The following is a 17480-nucleotide window of genomic DNA, read 5'->3' on the forward strand; positions in this document are numbered from 1 at the left end:
TTAGGTGTTTTGGGAAAGGGCTGTAAAAGAGAAGCTTCAATTTCTATGGAATGTCCACAATAAAGTTATTCACTCCATGTCTTGGTGACCATTGTCTCTTGGAACAATTCTAAAATACTGAGCAGCCATCATTAATGCATTGAAAGTCAGTTGTTTTGTGACGACAGAGGAAATTCCCTTATTTTGGAGAGATGTTTTATTGTGAAAAAAGACAAGAAATAAAGGCAACTCTGACATGATCCAAAAAAAAAAAAAAAATGCATGCTCCAATTCACTAATCCTTATTAGAAAACAACCTGTCAAGTTCTGGTAAGTGAATAAACCATCTAATCAGCCAGCTTCCTGTACGCTATAATAAAGCCTGATTGGTTTACACCATTTCGTCCTACTTTTTCCAGTCTGCTGTATAAAGAACAAGAAGCTAACAAAGACAAACCGAGGAACTAAAATACAAAATATTCTCAATGAATACAAAACCATAATTTACATCGCAGTTTTTGCTTGCATCTGGTTGACGAGGGTAATGGAAACTTTCCTTGTCTAGGGTTGGTGGCTCCATGAATGATCAGCGCCAGTCTCCAAATATTTGATCTACTAATGGTATCTCATTATGATGTGTTACCAGGATGACAAAGCCGTACACACAATGGGCGATGTTCGCCATAAATCACAGGATGTACAGACAGCAAGAATACAGCCGAAGAAATATGCCGGCTTCGAGTTGCATTTTTTTCTTTCCTCTCCTTAAAAATCGATAGGCTTAACACTAAAAAGCAGTGAAGGGAGGCTTGCAAGGGAGAAATAAAAACGTAAAGGCCGGTCTCAGCATGACTCAGTGAATGTTCCCCGTCTTGTGTCAGGCTACCTTGCTGCTCCCAGCAGTCTTCTGATAAGGGACCTGGGATTAAAAGATGCATGCCTGATCTTTTTACAAGCTTCATTTTGGGTTCTTATGAACCATTTGAGACCAGAAAATTGCTGGAAAGGTTTCCGAGCTGATAAATTCTGAAGTTGCACGATCGTTTATGGACGTGCTAGAAAAAAAAAAAAAACAAGAAAAAAAACGCCAACGCAGGACTTTAGGCTGAAAGGTTTAGTAACAAATAGAGCACAGTGCTACAGTATTCACGTAATGTTATTTGCAGCTTCCCGTAATAATTCTTTATATGCAGCGTGTGTAAAGGAGTACGTTTGGTTGTAGAAGGTTAGCAAAAATTTAGCACTGTGTCCCACAATGCAATATGGGTTATTCAACAACCTATTGAGAGATGTTTGCATTGCATTTGCAAATGATAAAGATGCATGCGAGTCGCCCAGAGCAAGCCGACAGTGCTGGCTGTTGGACACAGTGGGACTGTGCAAACTCCTCCAGGTTTGCTGGATAACCCAGGTTCTTCACAATGACCACCCATGATAGTCTATCCTCTCCAGTTTTGGAAAGCTTTGATAACTGTATGCAATGTTCAACCCAGAAATTTTTTTTAAGCTGGGTGGGAAGAACTTGTAGGCGGGTGGCAGCCCCTGTATTGTGACCAAACTCTTCAGTAACCAACCAAAACAGCTGGGTGGTTATTGAAAAGTGCCGGGTGGTGCTCCCAGCTAAAGGGGTTGGGGAGAACATTGGTAGGTATCCAATATGTCCAAGGTATGTAGCAAAGGTAGATGAGATTTTGAGTTGGGATTTGTGTCCATCGGACAGTCAGCAACTTCTAATCCTGTGCAGACCTGCTTAAGGATATTTAGCTTGCAAACCCACTGTGTAATTAACTATTTTCTTTTTTATTAACGCCTTTCCATAATTTCCATTTTTTTGTTGCTCAATGATGTTGACTTCCTACAGCTTCTTTGCAGCCATATCTGGTTTCCCCAAACAATCAGAACAAATTCTAGGACTTCAGTTCACATGCAGCATTAGTTCATGTGATCCATAGCAATTTTGGGTTGAGTTTTTGCTCTTTGTGAAAAGTAATTTTGCAGGTGTGGAACAGACTGACCCAGCAGAATTCAGGAAGTGCCTAGATGAGGAAAGCCATAGGACTACCTAACAAACAGATATGGACCGGTAAGCTCATGTGGTGCCTGGCACTCTCACTACTTTTAAGTAAACGAAAACTATGTGCTTGTGTCACTTTTTAATGTTCATGAGAACATTTGGAGCTTTTTTACACCAAAATGCATCATGTGACATGGGATTGTAAAGATTTCCCTTTCAACTGACGTGAGCAGCAAAAAGAAGGTCAAGGTGTCCAAAAAACTTTATACTAATGCACTGTAACTTTGCGCCGATGCACAGAAGGAATAATAAGACCTCCTAATGCACAAAACACATCCAGTATGAAGGAACCTCAGAACTTAAATTTGGATCCCTTATTAGAAGGTCTGCTTTCAATGGAGAGAACCACCAGCTCCCCCCTGCCAAATCCCCAACTAGATGTAGGTAAAGAGCCTACCGGTCCATAATAAAGTTAAATTATACCTCCTGTCCTCTTGGTTCCCCCGAATGCAAATCAGACGAAAGCTAACAATAAGACCCCTTTGCAATGGCCTGGAGCATCTCCACATGGTATTTGGTCTGCTCTCCACAGGCTTAAAAGGGTGGGGATGTCACAGCAAGCATCAGACTTATACAGGAACGCTTTTCAATCTGGGAAGGGCCCAGTCAGCATAGGTGGATCGTTTACCCTATAGGAATGTTATTTTTAATATAATAAGACCAAAGAAACCAACAGAAACAGATGCAATTTTTATGGTTTGATTTGGCAATTTAGAAAACAATTTACCAAAATCTAGGGTGTATCTCTGGAAGCCAGGGAACACTGGAAGATTTGAGAGAAAGGCCAAATTGAGCCAGGGTAGGCATGGCGGACAACAAGCAAGCTTGAGTAAGAATAGGTCTGGTTAGGAGGATAAAAGACTCACCTGAATCAGTACAAGTCTTGCAAGAGAAACATTCTTAGTAAAAGTATGCCTAGATAGAGAAGGGGTTATAGTCTGATTAACAGTAGACCTTGCCAGGTGATAGGAGGGGTATCCCAATTTAAAATAAACCTTGTTAAGTGGATAAGAGACTTGCCTGAGTGAGGGTAGGCCTAACTAGGGGGATGGGGTGAAAAATATGAGTCAGTACAGGCCTTAATGAAAGGTTATCCCGAGTCAGAAAAAACTTTGCAAGGAGAATGTGAGTGAGGGTAGACATTGCAAGGATGTGAGGCTTTCCCGAGTTAGAATAGGCCTTGTTAGGTGCATAGGAATTAAGCTAGGTGGAAGAGAGGATAACCTGAGCAAAAGTAGGCCTGGCTCCATCAATAAAATGGCAGCCCGAATGATACTGGGCATTACTAGGTGAATGGAAGGTTTGCTTGAGTATGTGTAGTCTAGGGAGATGAGAGGCTAGCTTGGAAGAATAGTCCCTGCTAGGTGGATGAAGAGGTAGCATGAGAGAGCAGACCTGGCTGGGTGGAGGAGGGCAGTCTGAGCAAAGGTAGGCCTGGCTTCATAAATTAAAGGGCAGTCTGAGTGAGACTAAACTTTGCTAGGTGGATGGAAGGTTTGCTTGAGTATGTGTAGACCTTTCCAGGTGGATGAGAGGCTAGCCAGAGCGCGACTAGGCCTTGCTAGCTCAATAAGAAAAAAAGCTTGATTAGGAGCAGGCTTTGCTAGGTGGAAGAAGGGGTAGCATGAGAGAGCAGGCCTTGCTGATTGGATGAAGGCTAAGCAAAAGAAAACAAACCTGACTAGGTGGAGAAGGGCAACCTGAGCAAAGGTAGGCCTGGCTACATAAATGAAAGGGGAGATCAGATGAGAATAAACCTTGCTGGGTGGGTGAAAGGTATGCTTCGGTACGTGCAGGCTTTTCTAGGTGGATGGAAGGCTAGCCCCAGAGAGAGTAGGCCTAGCTAGGTCAATATGAAAGCTTGATTAGAAGCAGGCCTTGCTAGGTGGCGAAGAGAGCAGCCTTAGCAAAGGTAAGCCTGTCTACCTACGAGTGAGACTAGACCTTGCTAGGTGGGTGGAAGTTTTGCTAGAGTAAGTTTAGGCCTTGCTAGGTGAAAGAAAAGCTAGCCTGAGTAGGCCCGGCTGGGTGGATGAAAGGGCCGCCTGTATTGGAGCTGCACTATGCAACAGAGAAGCACATGGGCTGCAGCACAGATATAAACAGGCCTGAGAGGAGGAGGCTGGATAATTACTAAACATGAGAGGCTGGGGGAGCGGCACCATTACAATAATGTCCTCCTCCTCCTCCACAGTGAAATGTTTATTCAAATCAGGCCGCACCATCCACAGCAAGCACTCCGGCCTCATTAACCCCTGACTGCCGGGGCCCATTGAAGGGCCACAGAGCAACCACCCACAGCAATGCTGCCAGCATAAACCCTGAGCTTGCTACAGCTCCGAAACCGCCAGCTCAGTTCCCAGAAATAACCCTCTGTCTGCCAATAGTAACACCATGAGGCTACGACTGCCCACCAATAACTCAAATCTAATGTCTGTGTATTTTAACTCCATCAAAACCACAGCAACTATTTAAGTCTTGCGATTTTTGTCACAGGTTAGGTAAATACCCCTTGGATGCCAGCTTGCCACAACCACAAGCATGCAACTTCTACCTCAACAGCCACAAACAACGACTACTAAAACTTGAGGAGCCCCAAAAACTTTACATTTACAGGCCCGTTGTTTGCATTCATCTAACCCCCTGGCAGCCACAGGCCAGTATACCACTCTGTTGACCCTTCTGACCACCTCACTGTCTTTTGCCACCCTTAGCTGGTGCAGGTCTGTCAATATAACCTTTGAATGCATGGATACAGAAGGTGGATAAAATAGACAATACAAGTACATGAGATTTTATTACACACATATATATGTATATATATATATTATATATATATATATATATATATGCGAACTACTTCTATTGCCACAATATTGTCACTACAGAAAATGAGCCTCTACCCCACGTGTACCAACCAGCTATATACATTCAGCAGTTTTGTGGGAGTCAGGCTAATAAAAGGCAATTTGCAAGTGGCGGGTTACTGTAATGAGCAGCATTTTCCCCAGCTCGTGGGAGAGGGGAGAACTGCGGAGCAGGAACCCTGCCGCGCTCCGTCTCCCCTTCACTTTCATTATGATGGACGTTCGTCGTCCATCAATTCACCAGGACGGTCATCAACAAGAAGAACAACGAGCACTGTACACACATTGGATTCTCATCCGATATCAGCCCCGAGGCAACTATCTGCCGAGAATCATGTGACGTGTGTACGTAGCCTTTGTCTGTGCTTCTGCAGCCCACCACTGTTTCACCAACAGAATAAATTGTCCATGTTCTACACCAGGCTTTCTCGACCTGATAACAAGAAGGACCCTTCCTCATTGCTCACGGAACCCTTAGCAACCTCTGGAGAAACAATGGGGTTCCATAAATCCTGGTTGAGAAACACCGATCTAGACCTTCTGCAAGGTCACATGGAACGCCAACAAAATATCAAAACTAGAAAGTCAGAACATTGTGACGGCTTGTAAGTATTCATTTGGGCTTCTGAAACCCATAGATACAACCCAGTGAATAATTTACCATATGAAAAAATGATCTCAAATATTCCATTAAAAAAAAAAAAAAAAAAAAAAACCCCACAAAAAAAAAAAAAAAAAAAAAAAAAATCACTCTCCAATGCCAAAGATCTGAAGATTTCAGGTACAGAAAACACACATCGCTGCACTCCAGATGCATCTTTCGAGAAATAATTTTATCAGTCTAATTGTTCGGGTTTTCTTTAGCTTTAAAGGACCCAATCACCTTATAAAACTCTGCAGCCCCTGATCCATCTGGTCTTATTTTTGTGTTTGCACTAAAGAAATGCATGCATAATCCAGCAGAAAATGGCTAATGTGCCACCATGTCCTTTTCCTGTCTTTGCCCTATTTTCATCAAATGAAGCCTTTGATATCTGGTTTGGTTTATAAAACTGGAAAACAGCTACTTTATTCTGAATATATTGATAGTGGGGGAAATGTATGGCCAGTTGGGTGACCAAATTTCATGTACAAGCTTCAGTCCGCACCATTGGTAAACGGGACGGAGATGTTCTACTCATCACTGGCCCATGATACCAGCCAGTTTTGAACAACCCAAGAAGCTTTGGTAGACACTTTCATAAAATTCCCAAGTTAGAGCAATATTAATATTTTTACACAATATTTGTATAGCGCCAACATATTATGCAGTGCTGTACAAAGTCCATAGTCATGTCAGTAGCTGTCCCTCAAAGCAGGTAACATTCTAATCTCGATATTATAGTCATATGTCATTATTACAATCTGAGGTCAATTTTGGGGGGAAGCCAAAAAACCTAACTGCATTTTTAGGGGGAAACCCCCCAAAACACAGGGAGAACCTGCAAACTTCATGCAGATAGTGTCCTGGCTGAGATTAAAACCAGAGACCCAGCGCTGCAAAGGCTAGAGCGCTAACCACTGAGCCACCGTGCTGCCCTTGACGGGAGCCGTGCTCCTTACCTGCCTTAACATTTTTCGGGCTGACCTCCACCGGGAAAGTCTACAAATCCCAGCACTCCTAACTCAAAATATGGGATTTTGCCGAACGAGGCATCTCACTGGTCAACCCTCTCATCTAGCAAAGTGGCATCAGAACCATAATTCCTGGCAGCCAGCCGGATTCACCAGACCACAGTAAATGTCAGCCGATTTTTCTTGCTGTCTCCGTCCAGCAGATGCAATGCTTAAGACATGGCTGGACAGTATGGAGGCAGAACTGTGAAATATAAAGCACATGAAAAATCAATCTGGAGTTTTGCCTTAAATGCAAAACACTTTGCCTGCTGGATCTTCTTTTCTACAAAAGATACCGGGATCTACAACATTTGTGTACTAAACACCTTCACAGGACTCATTAACCCCAATATTCTCCCCAGCCCCTTTTAGCTAGGCGCACCACTTGGCACTTTTCAGCCCCAAGCCCAATGTTTTTGGCTGGTTACTGATAAGTTGGGTCACAATACAGGGGCCACCACCCACCTACAATTTCTTACCACCAGGCTAAAAAAAAAAACTGGACTGAGCACTGAACCCCATCGGTTCTTCAGCATCCATGGATTAAAAAACTCCATGCTCGAGCCGGATTCTTTTTGCATAAAAACATCTTTTATCGACAAACCAGCTGGGGCAATCATTCATTTGCAGTTTATCTCCGAATTCCTAAATACAGGTCCAGCTTGTTGGTACAGAAATAATGGCTCCTTTAATTGTCTGCAAACCGTACTCAACTTCCAAAGAAAATTATAGTATTTTAGGTAAATACATAGGAGGGATTATAGCAGTTCACTGAACGTAGACTTCTACAATCGTCTATGCAGAGTTTTGTGAATTCTTCATCTGGTGGCTGCCTGCATAGAAGGGACGGTTTATTAGCATCGGTGCTGAATGACTGGAGCCAAAGGATCTTATTCTGACCAGACTGAACATTTGCACTTTGTAATAATGGAACACACAATATTGCAATTCAGTGTTCAATGCATTTGGTGGCAATGGCACCTCCAACAAACTCTGCCAATGCACAACACCCATATATTAACAGGCCTATCAATCGAGTACTTTAATTTTTCGATTGAAGCGTCCTCACAGCCTTTTAAACCTTGGAACTGGTGCAATAATCCACACACCCAAGGGTGAAGGGGCCCTAAAGCTAGTTGTAAATGTGAGATGGTAGTCGGAGTAACTTTCTATATGTACGACTGCATTAAATTGGAACTAACGTCCAACTATGAAAAATTGGCAACCAGGCTGGTGATTATGGCATAGGGGACAGGCAATGTCCCATAACCTAATAGCAGTCCAGCAGGATATGCATTAAAAAAAAAGACTAAAGATTGCTTTTAAAGGGCACCGTGAATTAGCCTACAATAGCACAAACAGGACGGCAAAGGCTGCCGAATGAAAAAGTGCTACAAAGTTTGAACAGCCGGGGCCGATATGCATTACCCTAAATTTGCCGCTCATATTCATCCCGCTGGTGGGCACAGCAGGGGCCCCGTTTTAATTACTGGTTGTCAGCCCGCACCAACAAAGCAAAAAGCCAACCTATTATTTTCTTAATAAAAAGCGTAAGCGGAGTTCCAAGGTCGCAGCAAATGACCAGTGTCACATCCATTGCTGTTTGAGGCAGACATACATTATTATAGGATACACACCACGGGGCAGAGTTTGTAGCCATTCATAATGCAGGAGCAATTATCCCGAGGCCTCATCTGCTGGCCTACAGCACGTTGCCCCACCACCAATCGTTTGCTGACTCTGCGTACCTTGCAGGCCGGGCGGGCGCATTTCCTGGAAGCCCCGTAATCACCGTGTTTATGAACACAAGCAATAATTCTTTGTTCCTTCATGAAAAAAAAAAAAAAAGCACATCTGATTTTCTTAATGAATGACTTCCCGCCACAGGGACCCAATCTACGTGGATGAATCATGCTGGACTTCCAAATTACAATAAATGTAAACTTGAAGGGGATCGGACAGCAAACTTTATATTCATGCGTCATACAGCAGGCTCGCTCATCTAACATGTGGGCAATGCCAGAATATTCTAATATTGATGTATCCTGTATAATTATTAAACTATATTCCTAAATCGCCAACAAATTACGTGGCACTGTACATAGAGGTTGGTAATGACAGTCGGATACAAACAATGACACAGGAGGAGGAGAGGACCCTGCACTGAAGAGCTTACAATCTAAAAGACTGAATATGTAATGATTCTGGAACTTTGCAAGAATTAAAAGATTCATAAGGTCCTTTGTATAATTAAAATTTGTATTGAAATGTTTTCAATTGATTTGTAGGATGGTATAAGCTCATAGGAACCCAGAGGTAATACCCTATAGACATAGGTAAAGGTACGTGTGTACATCTGTATGTTAATTCTTTTTAGGTAATTGGCTTCACCCAAATTGACCATAGACTGGATTGGTCTTCCTCGTCCTATTCGGCTTGCTCCTACTTTCTGCTCTTTTAAAACAACACTTAAAACACAACGGTTCAACCTCACCTACCCGTCTTCTTCCGTCTCCTAAACCCTCATTGCTTCTCACCATTCCATATCCCCCTCCTATTGTGTGATACTTCCCCCACCTCCTAGAGTGTAAGCTCTTCGGGGCAGGGTCCTCTCCTTCTCCTGTGTCACTGTCTGTATCTGTCTGTCATTTGCAACCCCTATTTAATGTACAGCTCTGTGTAATATGTTGGCGCTATATAAATCCTGTTTATTATAATTATTAATAAGTAATAATAACAATAATAATAGACTGTGCTAATGACTGTAGTATGGACAGTATATTGTGAGCCCCTTTAATGGACAGCCAGTGACAGGACTATGGACTTTGTACAGGGCTGCATAAAATGTTGGCGCTATATAAAGACTGTATAATAGGAATAATATACATTAAAAAGATATAAATTTTTCTATGTCCTGTGGTGGACAATAGAAGCCTTCTGACCATGAAGGGGTTACCATCAACAAATAAGTCCAGACCAGAATTTAAAAACGGAGCACTGGATACTGTCACTGGATATTTCCCCCCTCCTATTGTGTGTTCTTTCCCCCACCTCTTAGATTGTAAGCTCTTGTGGGCAGGGTCCTCTCCTCCTCCTGTGTCACTGTCTGTGTCTGTCATTTGCAACCCCTATTTAATGTACAGCACTGCGTAATATGCTGGTGCTATATAAATCCTTAATAATAATAACTGTACTAAAGTTAAAAAAAAACAAAATCAATGGCTGGTTAAGAGAACCTGCCTACCAGGAATCCGTAATCAAATATTTACCTTCACGTTAAAACTAACAGAATAACACTCAGAGAGAGAGAAAAGGGGAGCCCGACAAGACAAAAGGCTAGCACGGCCAAATCACTTAAAGAACAAATTGTAAGCTCTTTGGGGCAGGATCCTCTCCTCCTCCTATGTCTGAATCTGTCTGTCATTTGCAACCCCTATTTAGAGTACAGCGCTGCGTAATATGTTGGCACTATATAAATCCTGTTAAACAATAATAATAAATTGCTGGGTCATATAAAAATTTAACAAAACGTAACAAAATCAAAAGATGATTACGGCGATTACGAAGCGGAGTGGCGTGCTTTTTTTTTTTTTGCAGGATGCAAAGATAATCTAAAAAAAAAAAAAATGGTACAATTTGCCCTCTGACCCCGAGCCTTTTGCAGAAATACACTTCTTTGTCCCTGTGATTTCACACAACAATGAAGCACGTATTAATGACACCAGCTATTTAGGAAGGTAAGGAAAAGGGCCGGCGAGTGCACACAGGCCCTGATATGTGATTTTTCTTTTTTCTTTTAGCTTTTGCAGGTTTGTACATGTTTTCCTTATGAATGTCATCCATGCGGTTAAGCTTTGTTGTACTCTTGCTTGCTGTAACTGGGGAACGCCCCGAGGGGTGGAAGAGAGGGGCAGAACTGGGACACTATAGGTGATTTAAAAAAATACAAAAAAAAAAAGCAAGCAAAAGAAGCAAGGAATACATTTATCTACAACTGTTCTGAAATGCCTCAGCCGTTACAAAGTAAATCTTTTCAGGTTAGCCAAAATAAAAAGAAACAAAAAAAAATAAAGATTCAGGTCCCTTTAAAAAGTATGCTAAACCCAGAGCAAGGAAATGAATATGTAAAAGGAGAGGGGCAGGAAATCAGATCTCAAAACATGCGGAGGATTTAAAAAAAAAAAAGAAAACGATTTGCAACGCCAAAACGACATCAAAGGCTTCACCTTTGTATTTATTTTTGCATCATTTAGCTTTTTTGTTTATTGAATATTCACCAAAGCCGTCCGCCTAATGCATATTAAAAAAAAACGCACACCGGTTACAAAATGACTTATCAGATATTAGCGTTGCACAGCAACCTCATCAATCCAGCGCCAGCCCGAGCGTAACTAAACTACGGCAACACATGGCCAACCAAAATAATAATAAGTGAATGTGTTGAGTCTCCTTGCAAAAATATCAGACAACCTAAAAACAGGTCACGTGTAATAAAAACGAAAAAAAAAAAACAAACGGCCGCTGTGTATTTTATTAAAAAAATAAAAAACCTTCTCTCGGCAGACTGCTATTAAATTCTCTGCGTCCGCTCGCTATAGACGCGGAGCAGAGAGCAAAAGGTTAAAAATGCAGCCCCTTTGCTATCATTATTATTAATATTTGCAACCCTTGAACTGAAGTTCACCGTCTGCATCAAAAAAAAAAAAATCGCCAACATAATAAAACACAAGCAAAATAATATAATAAAAAATAAAAAAATGACACCCATGTACAAAAGGAGAACATTTTCGTTGGTGTTGTAGAGCCGCACCGTTCGCCGTCGGTCTGGTAAGGCTCGGAGACGGCGATAAGGCCAAGAGGTATCGCTAGTAAATAACGCAGCATAATAACAATACAAACAGGCAGCAAGGAGAAGAGAATGAGGGCTATTAATAAATAATGTCATATCAGGGGGGGCAGATGGAGGGGCACGGATCACATTAATAATAATGAGGGGCAGATAGATGATAGGAGGGTCAGTGATAATAATAATGTAGCCGGGGATTGGGAAGGGGTAATATATGATGTAGTGAGGGGCCGCTAAACAAATATTGATGAAATAGAATAAATGGGGTGGATAAGTAGAGAAATGAGAATATAATTGAGGCGAAGTTAGAAGAGGCGATAATAGAAGTAGCCGATTCTGACTCATAATCTAATGGCGGGGGGGCGGCCATGATAATGATGGGGGTAATAACAGAAAAAAACATAGAATAATAAGGAAGATTTAACCATTCTCTTAGATTGTAAGCTCCCCTACCCCTACTGTGTCACTGTATCTGTCATTTGCAACCCCTATTTAATGTACAGCGCTACGTAATATGTTGGTGCTATATAAATGTTTATTATTATTATTAATAATAATAATAATTGTAAGGGAGTAAGAGGGGGCAGTTAGCTGCTCATCATACAAGGCGGGGGAACTCTTGCTGGGTGTGAGGATAAAATACGGCTGATAATAACGTGGGGTCAGAGCGGGGTAATACGGGGTCGTACGGGAACATCGCCATTTCACATTGACAACCAAACTTCCAATTGGTCAGCCGTTCCCCCCAAAGATGAATGGAATAATAATACATAAGGCGTGCAATGATATAAAATTGAGATCCCAATATGGCTAGAAAGGTTACTCCTAATAATCCCAAAATTGTAACACATGACGTCATGATAATAAATAAAAATGCACAATATATTATACATATATATATATATATATAAAAGATCCTCCATATATATAAAAGATCCGATACAACAACAGCAGGTGAGTATAATAATAACCACATTCATAATAATAAGCAGCTACACATAATACAACCAATAAGAAATCAGCCAAAAAAGTGATAATAAAAAAGTAACAATAACAATACAAGGTCTGAGGTGTCACAACGTCTTATAAATAGGAACGTCGGGCACCGTAAAAATGATGGATCTGGAGTTCTGAATAATTATGAGGATGAATTATAACAATGAAAATATACACTCAGTAGGGAGTAATTCCTAATGAGATTCCCTACAGGTCGTCAATGAGCATATAAAAGGTATAATAAAGGGCCAGCAGAGATTAGTAATAGTTAGGAGGGCAATAAAGGGGATATTAATAATCAATGTGGTGCTAAATATCGGGTCGTTGGCTATGGATAATAATGGGTGAGAAGAGAAAAATAATATCCTCAGAGATGAGAAGGATACAGGGAAAACACAATAATAATGTAAAAGAAAAAAAGGTTAAAAAAAATATGGGGTCCGATGATTTTTAGGCGAGGGGACGTCGGAGTCCGATTACCAGGCGAGGGGGGCGTCGGGGTTCGATTATCAGACGAGGGGCCCGATTATCAGACTAGGGGACGTTGGGGCCCGATTAACAGACCAGGGGACGTCGGGGTATGAATAGTAATAGATAAGCTGGGCACAGGGTGACATTATCAATAATGAGTGAGCAGGGCACAGGATGGCATTAGTAGTAATGGGAGAGCTGGGCACAGACTGGTATGGGTAATATTCAGGGTAAACTTATTAGTAATGGGTGAACTGGGCACAGGATGGCATTAATAATATTTGTTGAACTTGACACCAAGATAAAAAAAACTTGGGTCAGCTGGGCACAGGAATACCAGGTAAGGTAAATAGTAATAGGTGAGCTGGGCACAAGATGGCATTAATAATTGCTAAACTGGACACCATGATGAAATACTTGGCAAGCTTGGCACAGAGTTAACAGGTGGCATTAAAAGTAATAGGGGAGCCAGGCACAGGGTGTCATGATCAATAGGTTTACCTGGCACAGGGTGACATTACAAATGATAGATGAGCCGGGCAAATTATGCCATTAAAAGTACCAGAAGAGCTGGGCATAGACTGAGCTGGGCACAGGATGGCATGAATAGAAATTGATGAACTTAGTACCGTAATAAAATACTCTGCCAGCTGGGCACCGTGTTGACAGGTGGTGCTAATAGTAACAGGCGTCCCAGGCCATAATCAATAATGGGTGAGCCAAACACCAGGTGAAATAAATCAATTACAAGTGAGCTGGGAACAAGGTGACACCAATCAATAATGGGTGAGATGGGTACACGGGTTGGCAAACATTAATACGACATAGGTAGGTGAAGGGGGATAAAAAGTAAGAATGTGAAAATGTAATAATAATAATAATAGAAGTTAAGGGACAGCTGGGCAGTGAATGGTATTGATAAGTGGCAAGCTGGGCACAGACTGGCATTAATACATAGCAAGCAGGGCACAGACTAGCATTCATTATTAGGGGCATGCCAAGCAGAGACTTGTATTAATAAGGGGCATACCAGGCACAGGGTGGCATTACGAGGGGCATACGAGGCACAGGGTGGCATTACGAGGGGCATACCAGGCACAGGGTGGCATTACAAGGGGCATACCAGGCACAGGGTGGCATTACAAGGGGCATACCAGGCACAGGGTGGCATTACAAGGGGCATACCAGGCACAGGGTGGCATTACGTGGGGCAAACATGGCACAGACTGTCATGATGGCAAACTAGAATAACACAGGACTGATCCAGAAATGATACAAATAGCAATAGATCAGCACAGAATAATAATAATACCGGATATTACCCGGGGGGGGGTAATATTGGGGATATAATGAGGGCTTTGCAGAGATTTATAATATTACAGCACGGTCACATGACATAAAATATGGCAATATAACAGGCCCCCCCCAATAATTATTACAGGGGGGGTCCTATAATAATAATCCCAGCAATGGTCATATAACAGGTAAGGGGGCACAGGGGGTATAAATAATATTAATAATATTATTATTATACCCCATGGAGGCATATTATTACCCCCTGTCAGGGAGGGGGGTATATACCCCAATATTATATATTAGGTGTACAGGCCAGGTAATGATGGAGGTATGGGGGGGTAATAATAATAATATGGGGGGTAATATTAGGTAAGTACAGGTCAGTCCGAATAATAATAATGATGGTGGGTGGGGGTGTCCGGGCTCAGGACCCCCCTTTCCTCCTCCTCTTATTGTTCAGTCACGGATTCCGGTGAGCCCCCCCTCACGTTGGCCCCTCAGCCCCCCCTCCGGTGAGGAGAGCGGGCTCGGTTAGTGCGCGCCGCCCGCACTGAATCCCGGTGCCTTCCCCCCTCCTTTTCTCCCGCCCGCACGGCCGCCGTCATTAGAATAATCCGGACTACTAATAAATTATGCTAAGCCGCCGGTGTGCGGATGAATATGAATATGTAAAACGCGGTAATGATTACCTGCTGCTGCTGCCTGCGCTGCCGCTGAACTCTCATCTTGACTCGCTGCTCCTCCGTCCGCCATTTTGAATATTTTAACCAAAATCGCCCGGCCGATAATCCCTCCCCCGCGCCGGCCCCCCTCACGCTAATGTTTCTTTTTTTTTTTTTTTTTTTCCTTCCTCGCGATCAACGTGCTTTATTTAAACGCGGACAAAGGAGACAAATGAACTCGAAGCCCCGCCTTTTCTCTCCCCCCCTCCTTGTCAGGGCAGAGGCTGCAGGTGTCCGGGAAGGTGGGCGGGGCCGCGCGGGTTGATTGTTGTGTAGGGAGGTGAGGTCACCAGGAACGGTTGTTGCGCATGCGCGTTGGGGGAGGCAGGTGGTAGAATGGGCTGCTATTGTGCAACCTGTGGGTGAGGGCTGGGCAGGTGCTGTGCTTGGATGGTCAGGATTTCAAAGAGAACCTGTCATGAGTAATAAACAGATCAAATGTGTAATATATGGAAAGGGCCTGAGCTTTTTTGGGGGGTAATTCTTATACCCTCTCAAATATTAAATGTGGAGGTCGACATAGCAACCCAAATACTAAATAGTTTCACTGATTCAGTGCCCTCCATTACATAAACAATGTATTATCTGAGAACATTTTTGCACTTTAATTGCCCTAGAATGCACACAAAACAAAAAAAAGTCCGCCAATGTGTGTTCAGGTGACATTGTATGCAGAACAATGGTACACACATGCGCAGCCAGTAGATGTATGCTGGGCGGGTGAAAGTGGCGCGATGTAAACAAACTTTCCGTGATGGCATCCACAGTCAGCGGAGCATTGTAGCTGGACACCGCTTGTCCTTCTTTCCTCGTTCATTGAGAATCTTTCGTTATAAAAGACGATTATCAGGTGTGCATACGCAGCTTTAATCGTGACTGAAAGCTCATAGTTTACAGCTGAAACCATCACTGTTTTTTGGAAACAAGTATTTCAATTTCAGTGTTTTAGTTTTGTGAATTGATCCTGTTTGTCTCTTTTGAAAGAAAAGCTTCCGATTGGCTGGATGTACACAGAAATGCACATGTGCATGTTACCTGTGCACATATGCGGGAGGGACAGCGGCCTGGCCAATCACAGTGGCGGAAGATAGCGTACCTGAAGGAAAACCTGAGGAAGATGTGGTCACCAGATGTGAGGCGGACGCTATAAAGCTGGATGAGAAGTAAATATAAAAGACTTTTCTCCCTCTTTGAGTTGTCACATTTAACATATGGTCCCACTGGTATAAGGATGCATTGATTTGGTACTGGTCTGTTGCTTAGTAATCCCCAGATCAGTGAGAGACCCACACTTCCAGGGGTGATGATTGCCTTGGCTCCCCCGTAACATCAATGGTTCCTCCCAATGACCTCCATGCCATTATTGTAATATGCAATGATTGAAGGTCAGCAGGAGGAACCAACGAGGGTTGCAGGGAAGCCCAGGAAATCGTTATTTTGGAAGGTCTTTAATTCACACATGACAGGACTGAAATATATTTACAGTTTAATTTTTTTTTTCATCTTCAGTTCCCCACACTGCTTTGGATGGAAGCTGCATTCTTTTTAAATTACCCAGGACAGCTTGAAACCATTTTTGCATTTAAGTTGTCACACTGTGACAATATACTGGGGGCTCTAATGCTCTTTTCACCTTCAGAGCCACAGATTGAGATAGAAAAAGCACCCATAATGATTGCACCGGTTTATCTCGGCCGGTGACAACACCAGGGGAGAGCCTAAACCTGCACTGACCGGCATAGAGGAGGGTTGTCAGCAATGATTGCACTGAATCCCCTCCTCGGCCTGCTGCAAACTCAACAGGTTGACAACACAACAGAGCAATTTTACTGAAGACGATTTTTTCGTTGTCACCCTGGTGATACAAGTGCTTTCAGAGCTGTTAGATTTTGAAAGATTAACCAAAGTTTTGTAATAAATAATAAAAAAAATAAAAAAAGAGAGAACAATAAAATTAAAAGAACTGATTTTAAATGATATTTCCAAATTATAGAGGGTCTTAAGTGCAGACTCTGACACTATTGGGGAGCTGTACAGTGGCAGTGGGTTGTTGTCACCAAGTCATCATTGACCATAATATTAAACCCCAGTATTGACGTTGGTGACCCCAAAAATAACCCCCAGATTTGGTGCTTTAGAATGCAATATTAGCCCCCCTTGGTTAGATTAATTGACCTCAATAAAAACCCTTGCAGTGGTAATAGTGACCGGAATATTATGCCCCTATGGGGTCTGTGAGTATAACCCTCGGCATTGGTGTCCACAGTATCAGTACCAGTGACCAAAATAATAATCCCTAACATTGGTATCAGTGACCGCAAGAATAACCCTAACATTGGTATCAGTGACCACAATAATAATTCATACTATTGGTATCGGTGACCACAATAATAATTCATACTATTGGTATCGGTGACCACAATAATAATCCATACTATTGGTATCAGTGACCACAATAATAACTCTAACATTGGTATCAGTGACCCCAATAATAATCCCTAACATTGATATCAGTGACCACAATAATAATCCCTAACATTGATATCAGTGACCACAATAATAATCCCTAACAT

The 17480-nt window shown here is 42.4% G+C and overlaps 1 protein-coding gene across 6 annotated transcripts in view; it reads right to left on the reverse strand.

Moving 5' to 3' along the window:
• Nucleotides 1-14999, reverse strand: part of POU2F1 (POU class 2 homeobox 1) — a 110646-nt gene extending 95647 nt beyond the window's left edge. For all 6 annotated transcript variants that reach the window (XM_072398377.1, XM_072398376.1, XM_072398374.1 and 3 more), the window contains exon 1: nucleotides 14875-14999. In XM_072398377.1, coding sequence (XP_072254478.1) covers nucleotides 14875-14938 — 64 coding nt within the window. In that variant the 5' untranslated portion in view covers nucleotides 14939-14999. The remainder of the gene's footprint in view (nucleotides 1-14874) is intronic.
• Nucleotides 15000-17480: the final 2481 nt, after the last annotated feature.

Source organism: Pyxicephalus adspersus, chromosome 1 (genome assembly GCF_032062135.1).
Source record: "Pyxicephalus adspersus chromosome 1, UCB_Pads_2.0, whole genome shotgun sequence".
Lineage (NCBI taxonomy): Eukaryota > Metazoa > Chordata > Amphibia > Anura > Pyxicephalidae > Pyxicephalus > Pyxicephalus adspersus.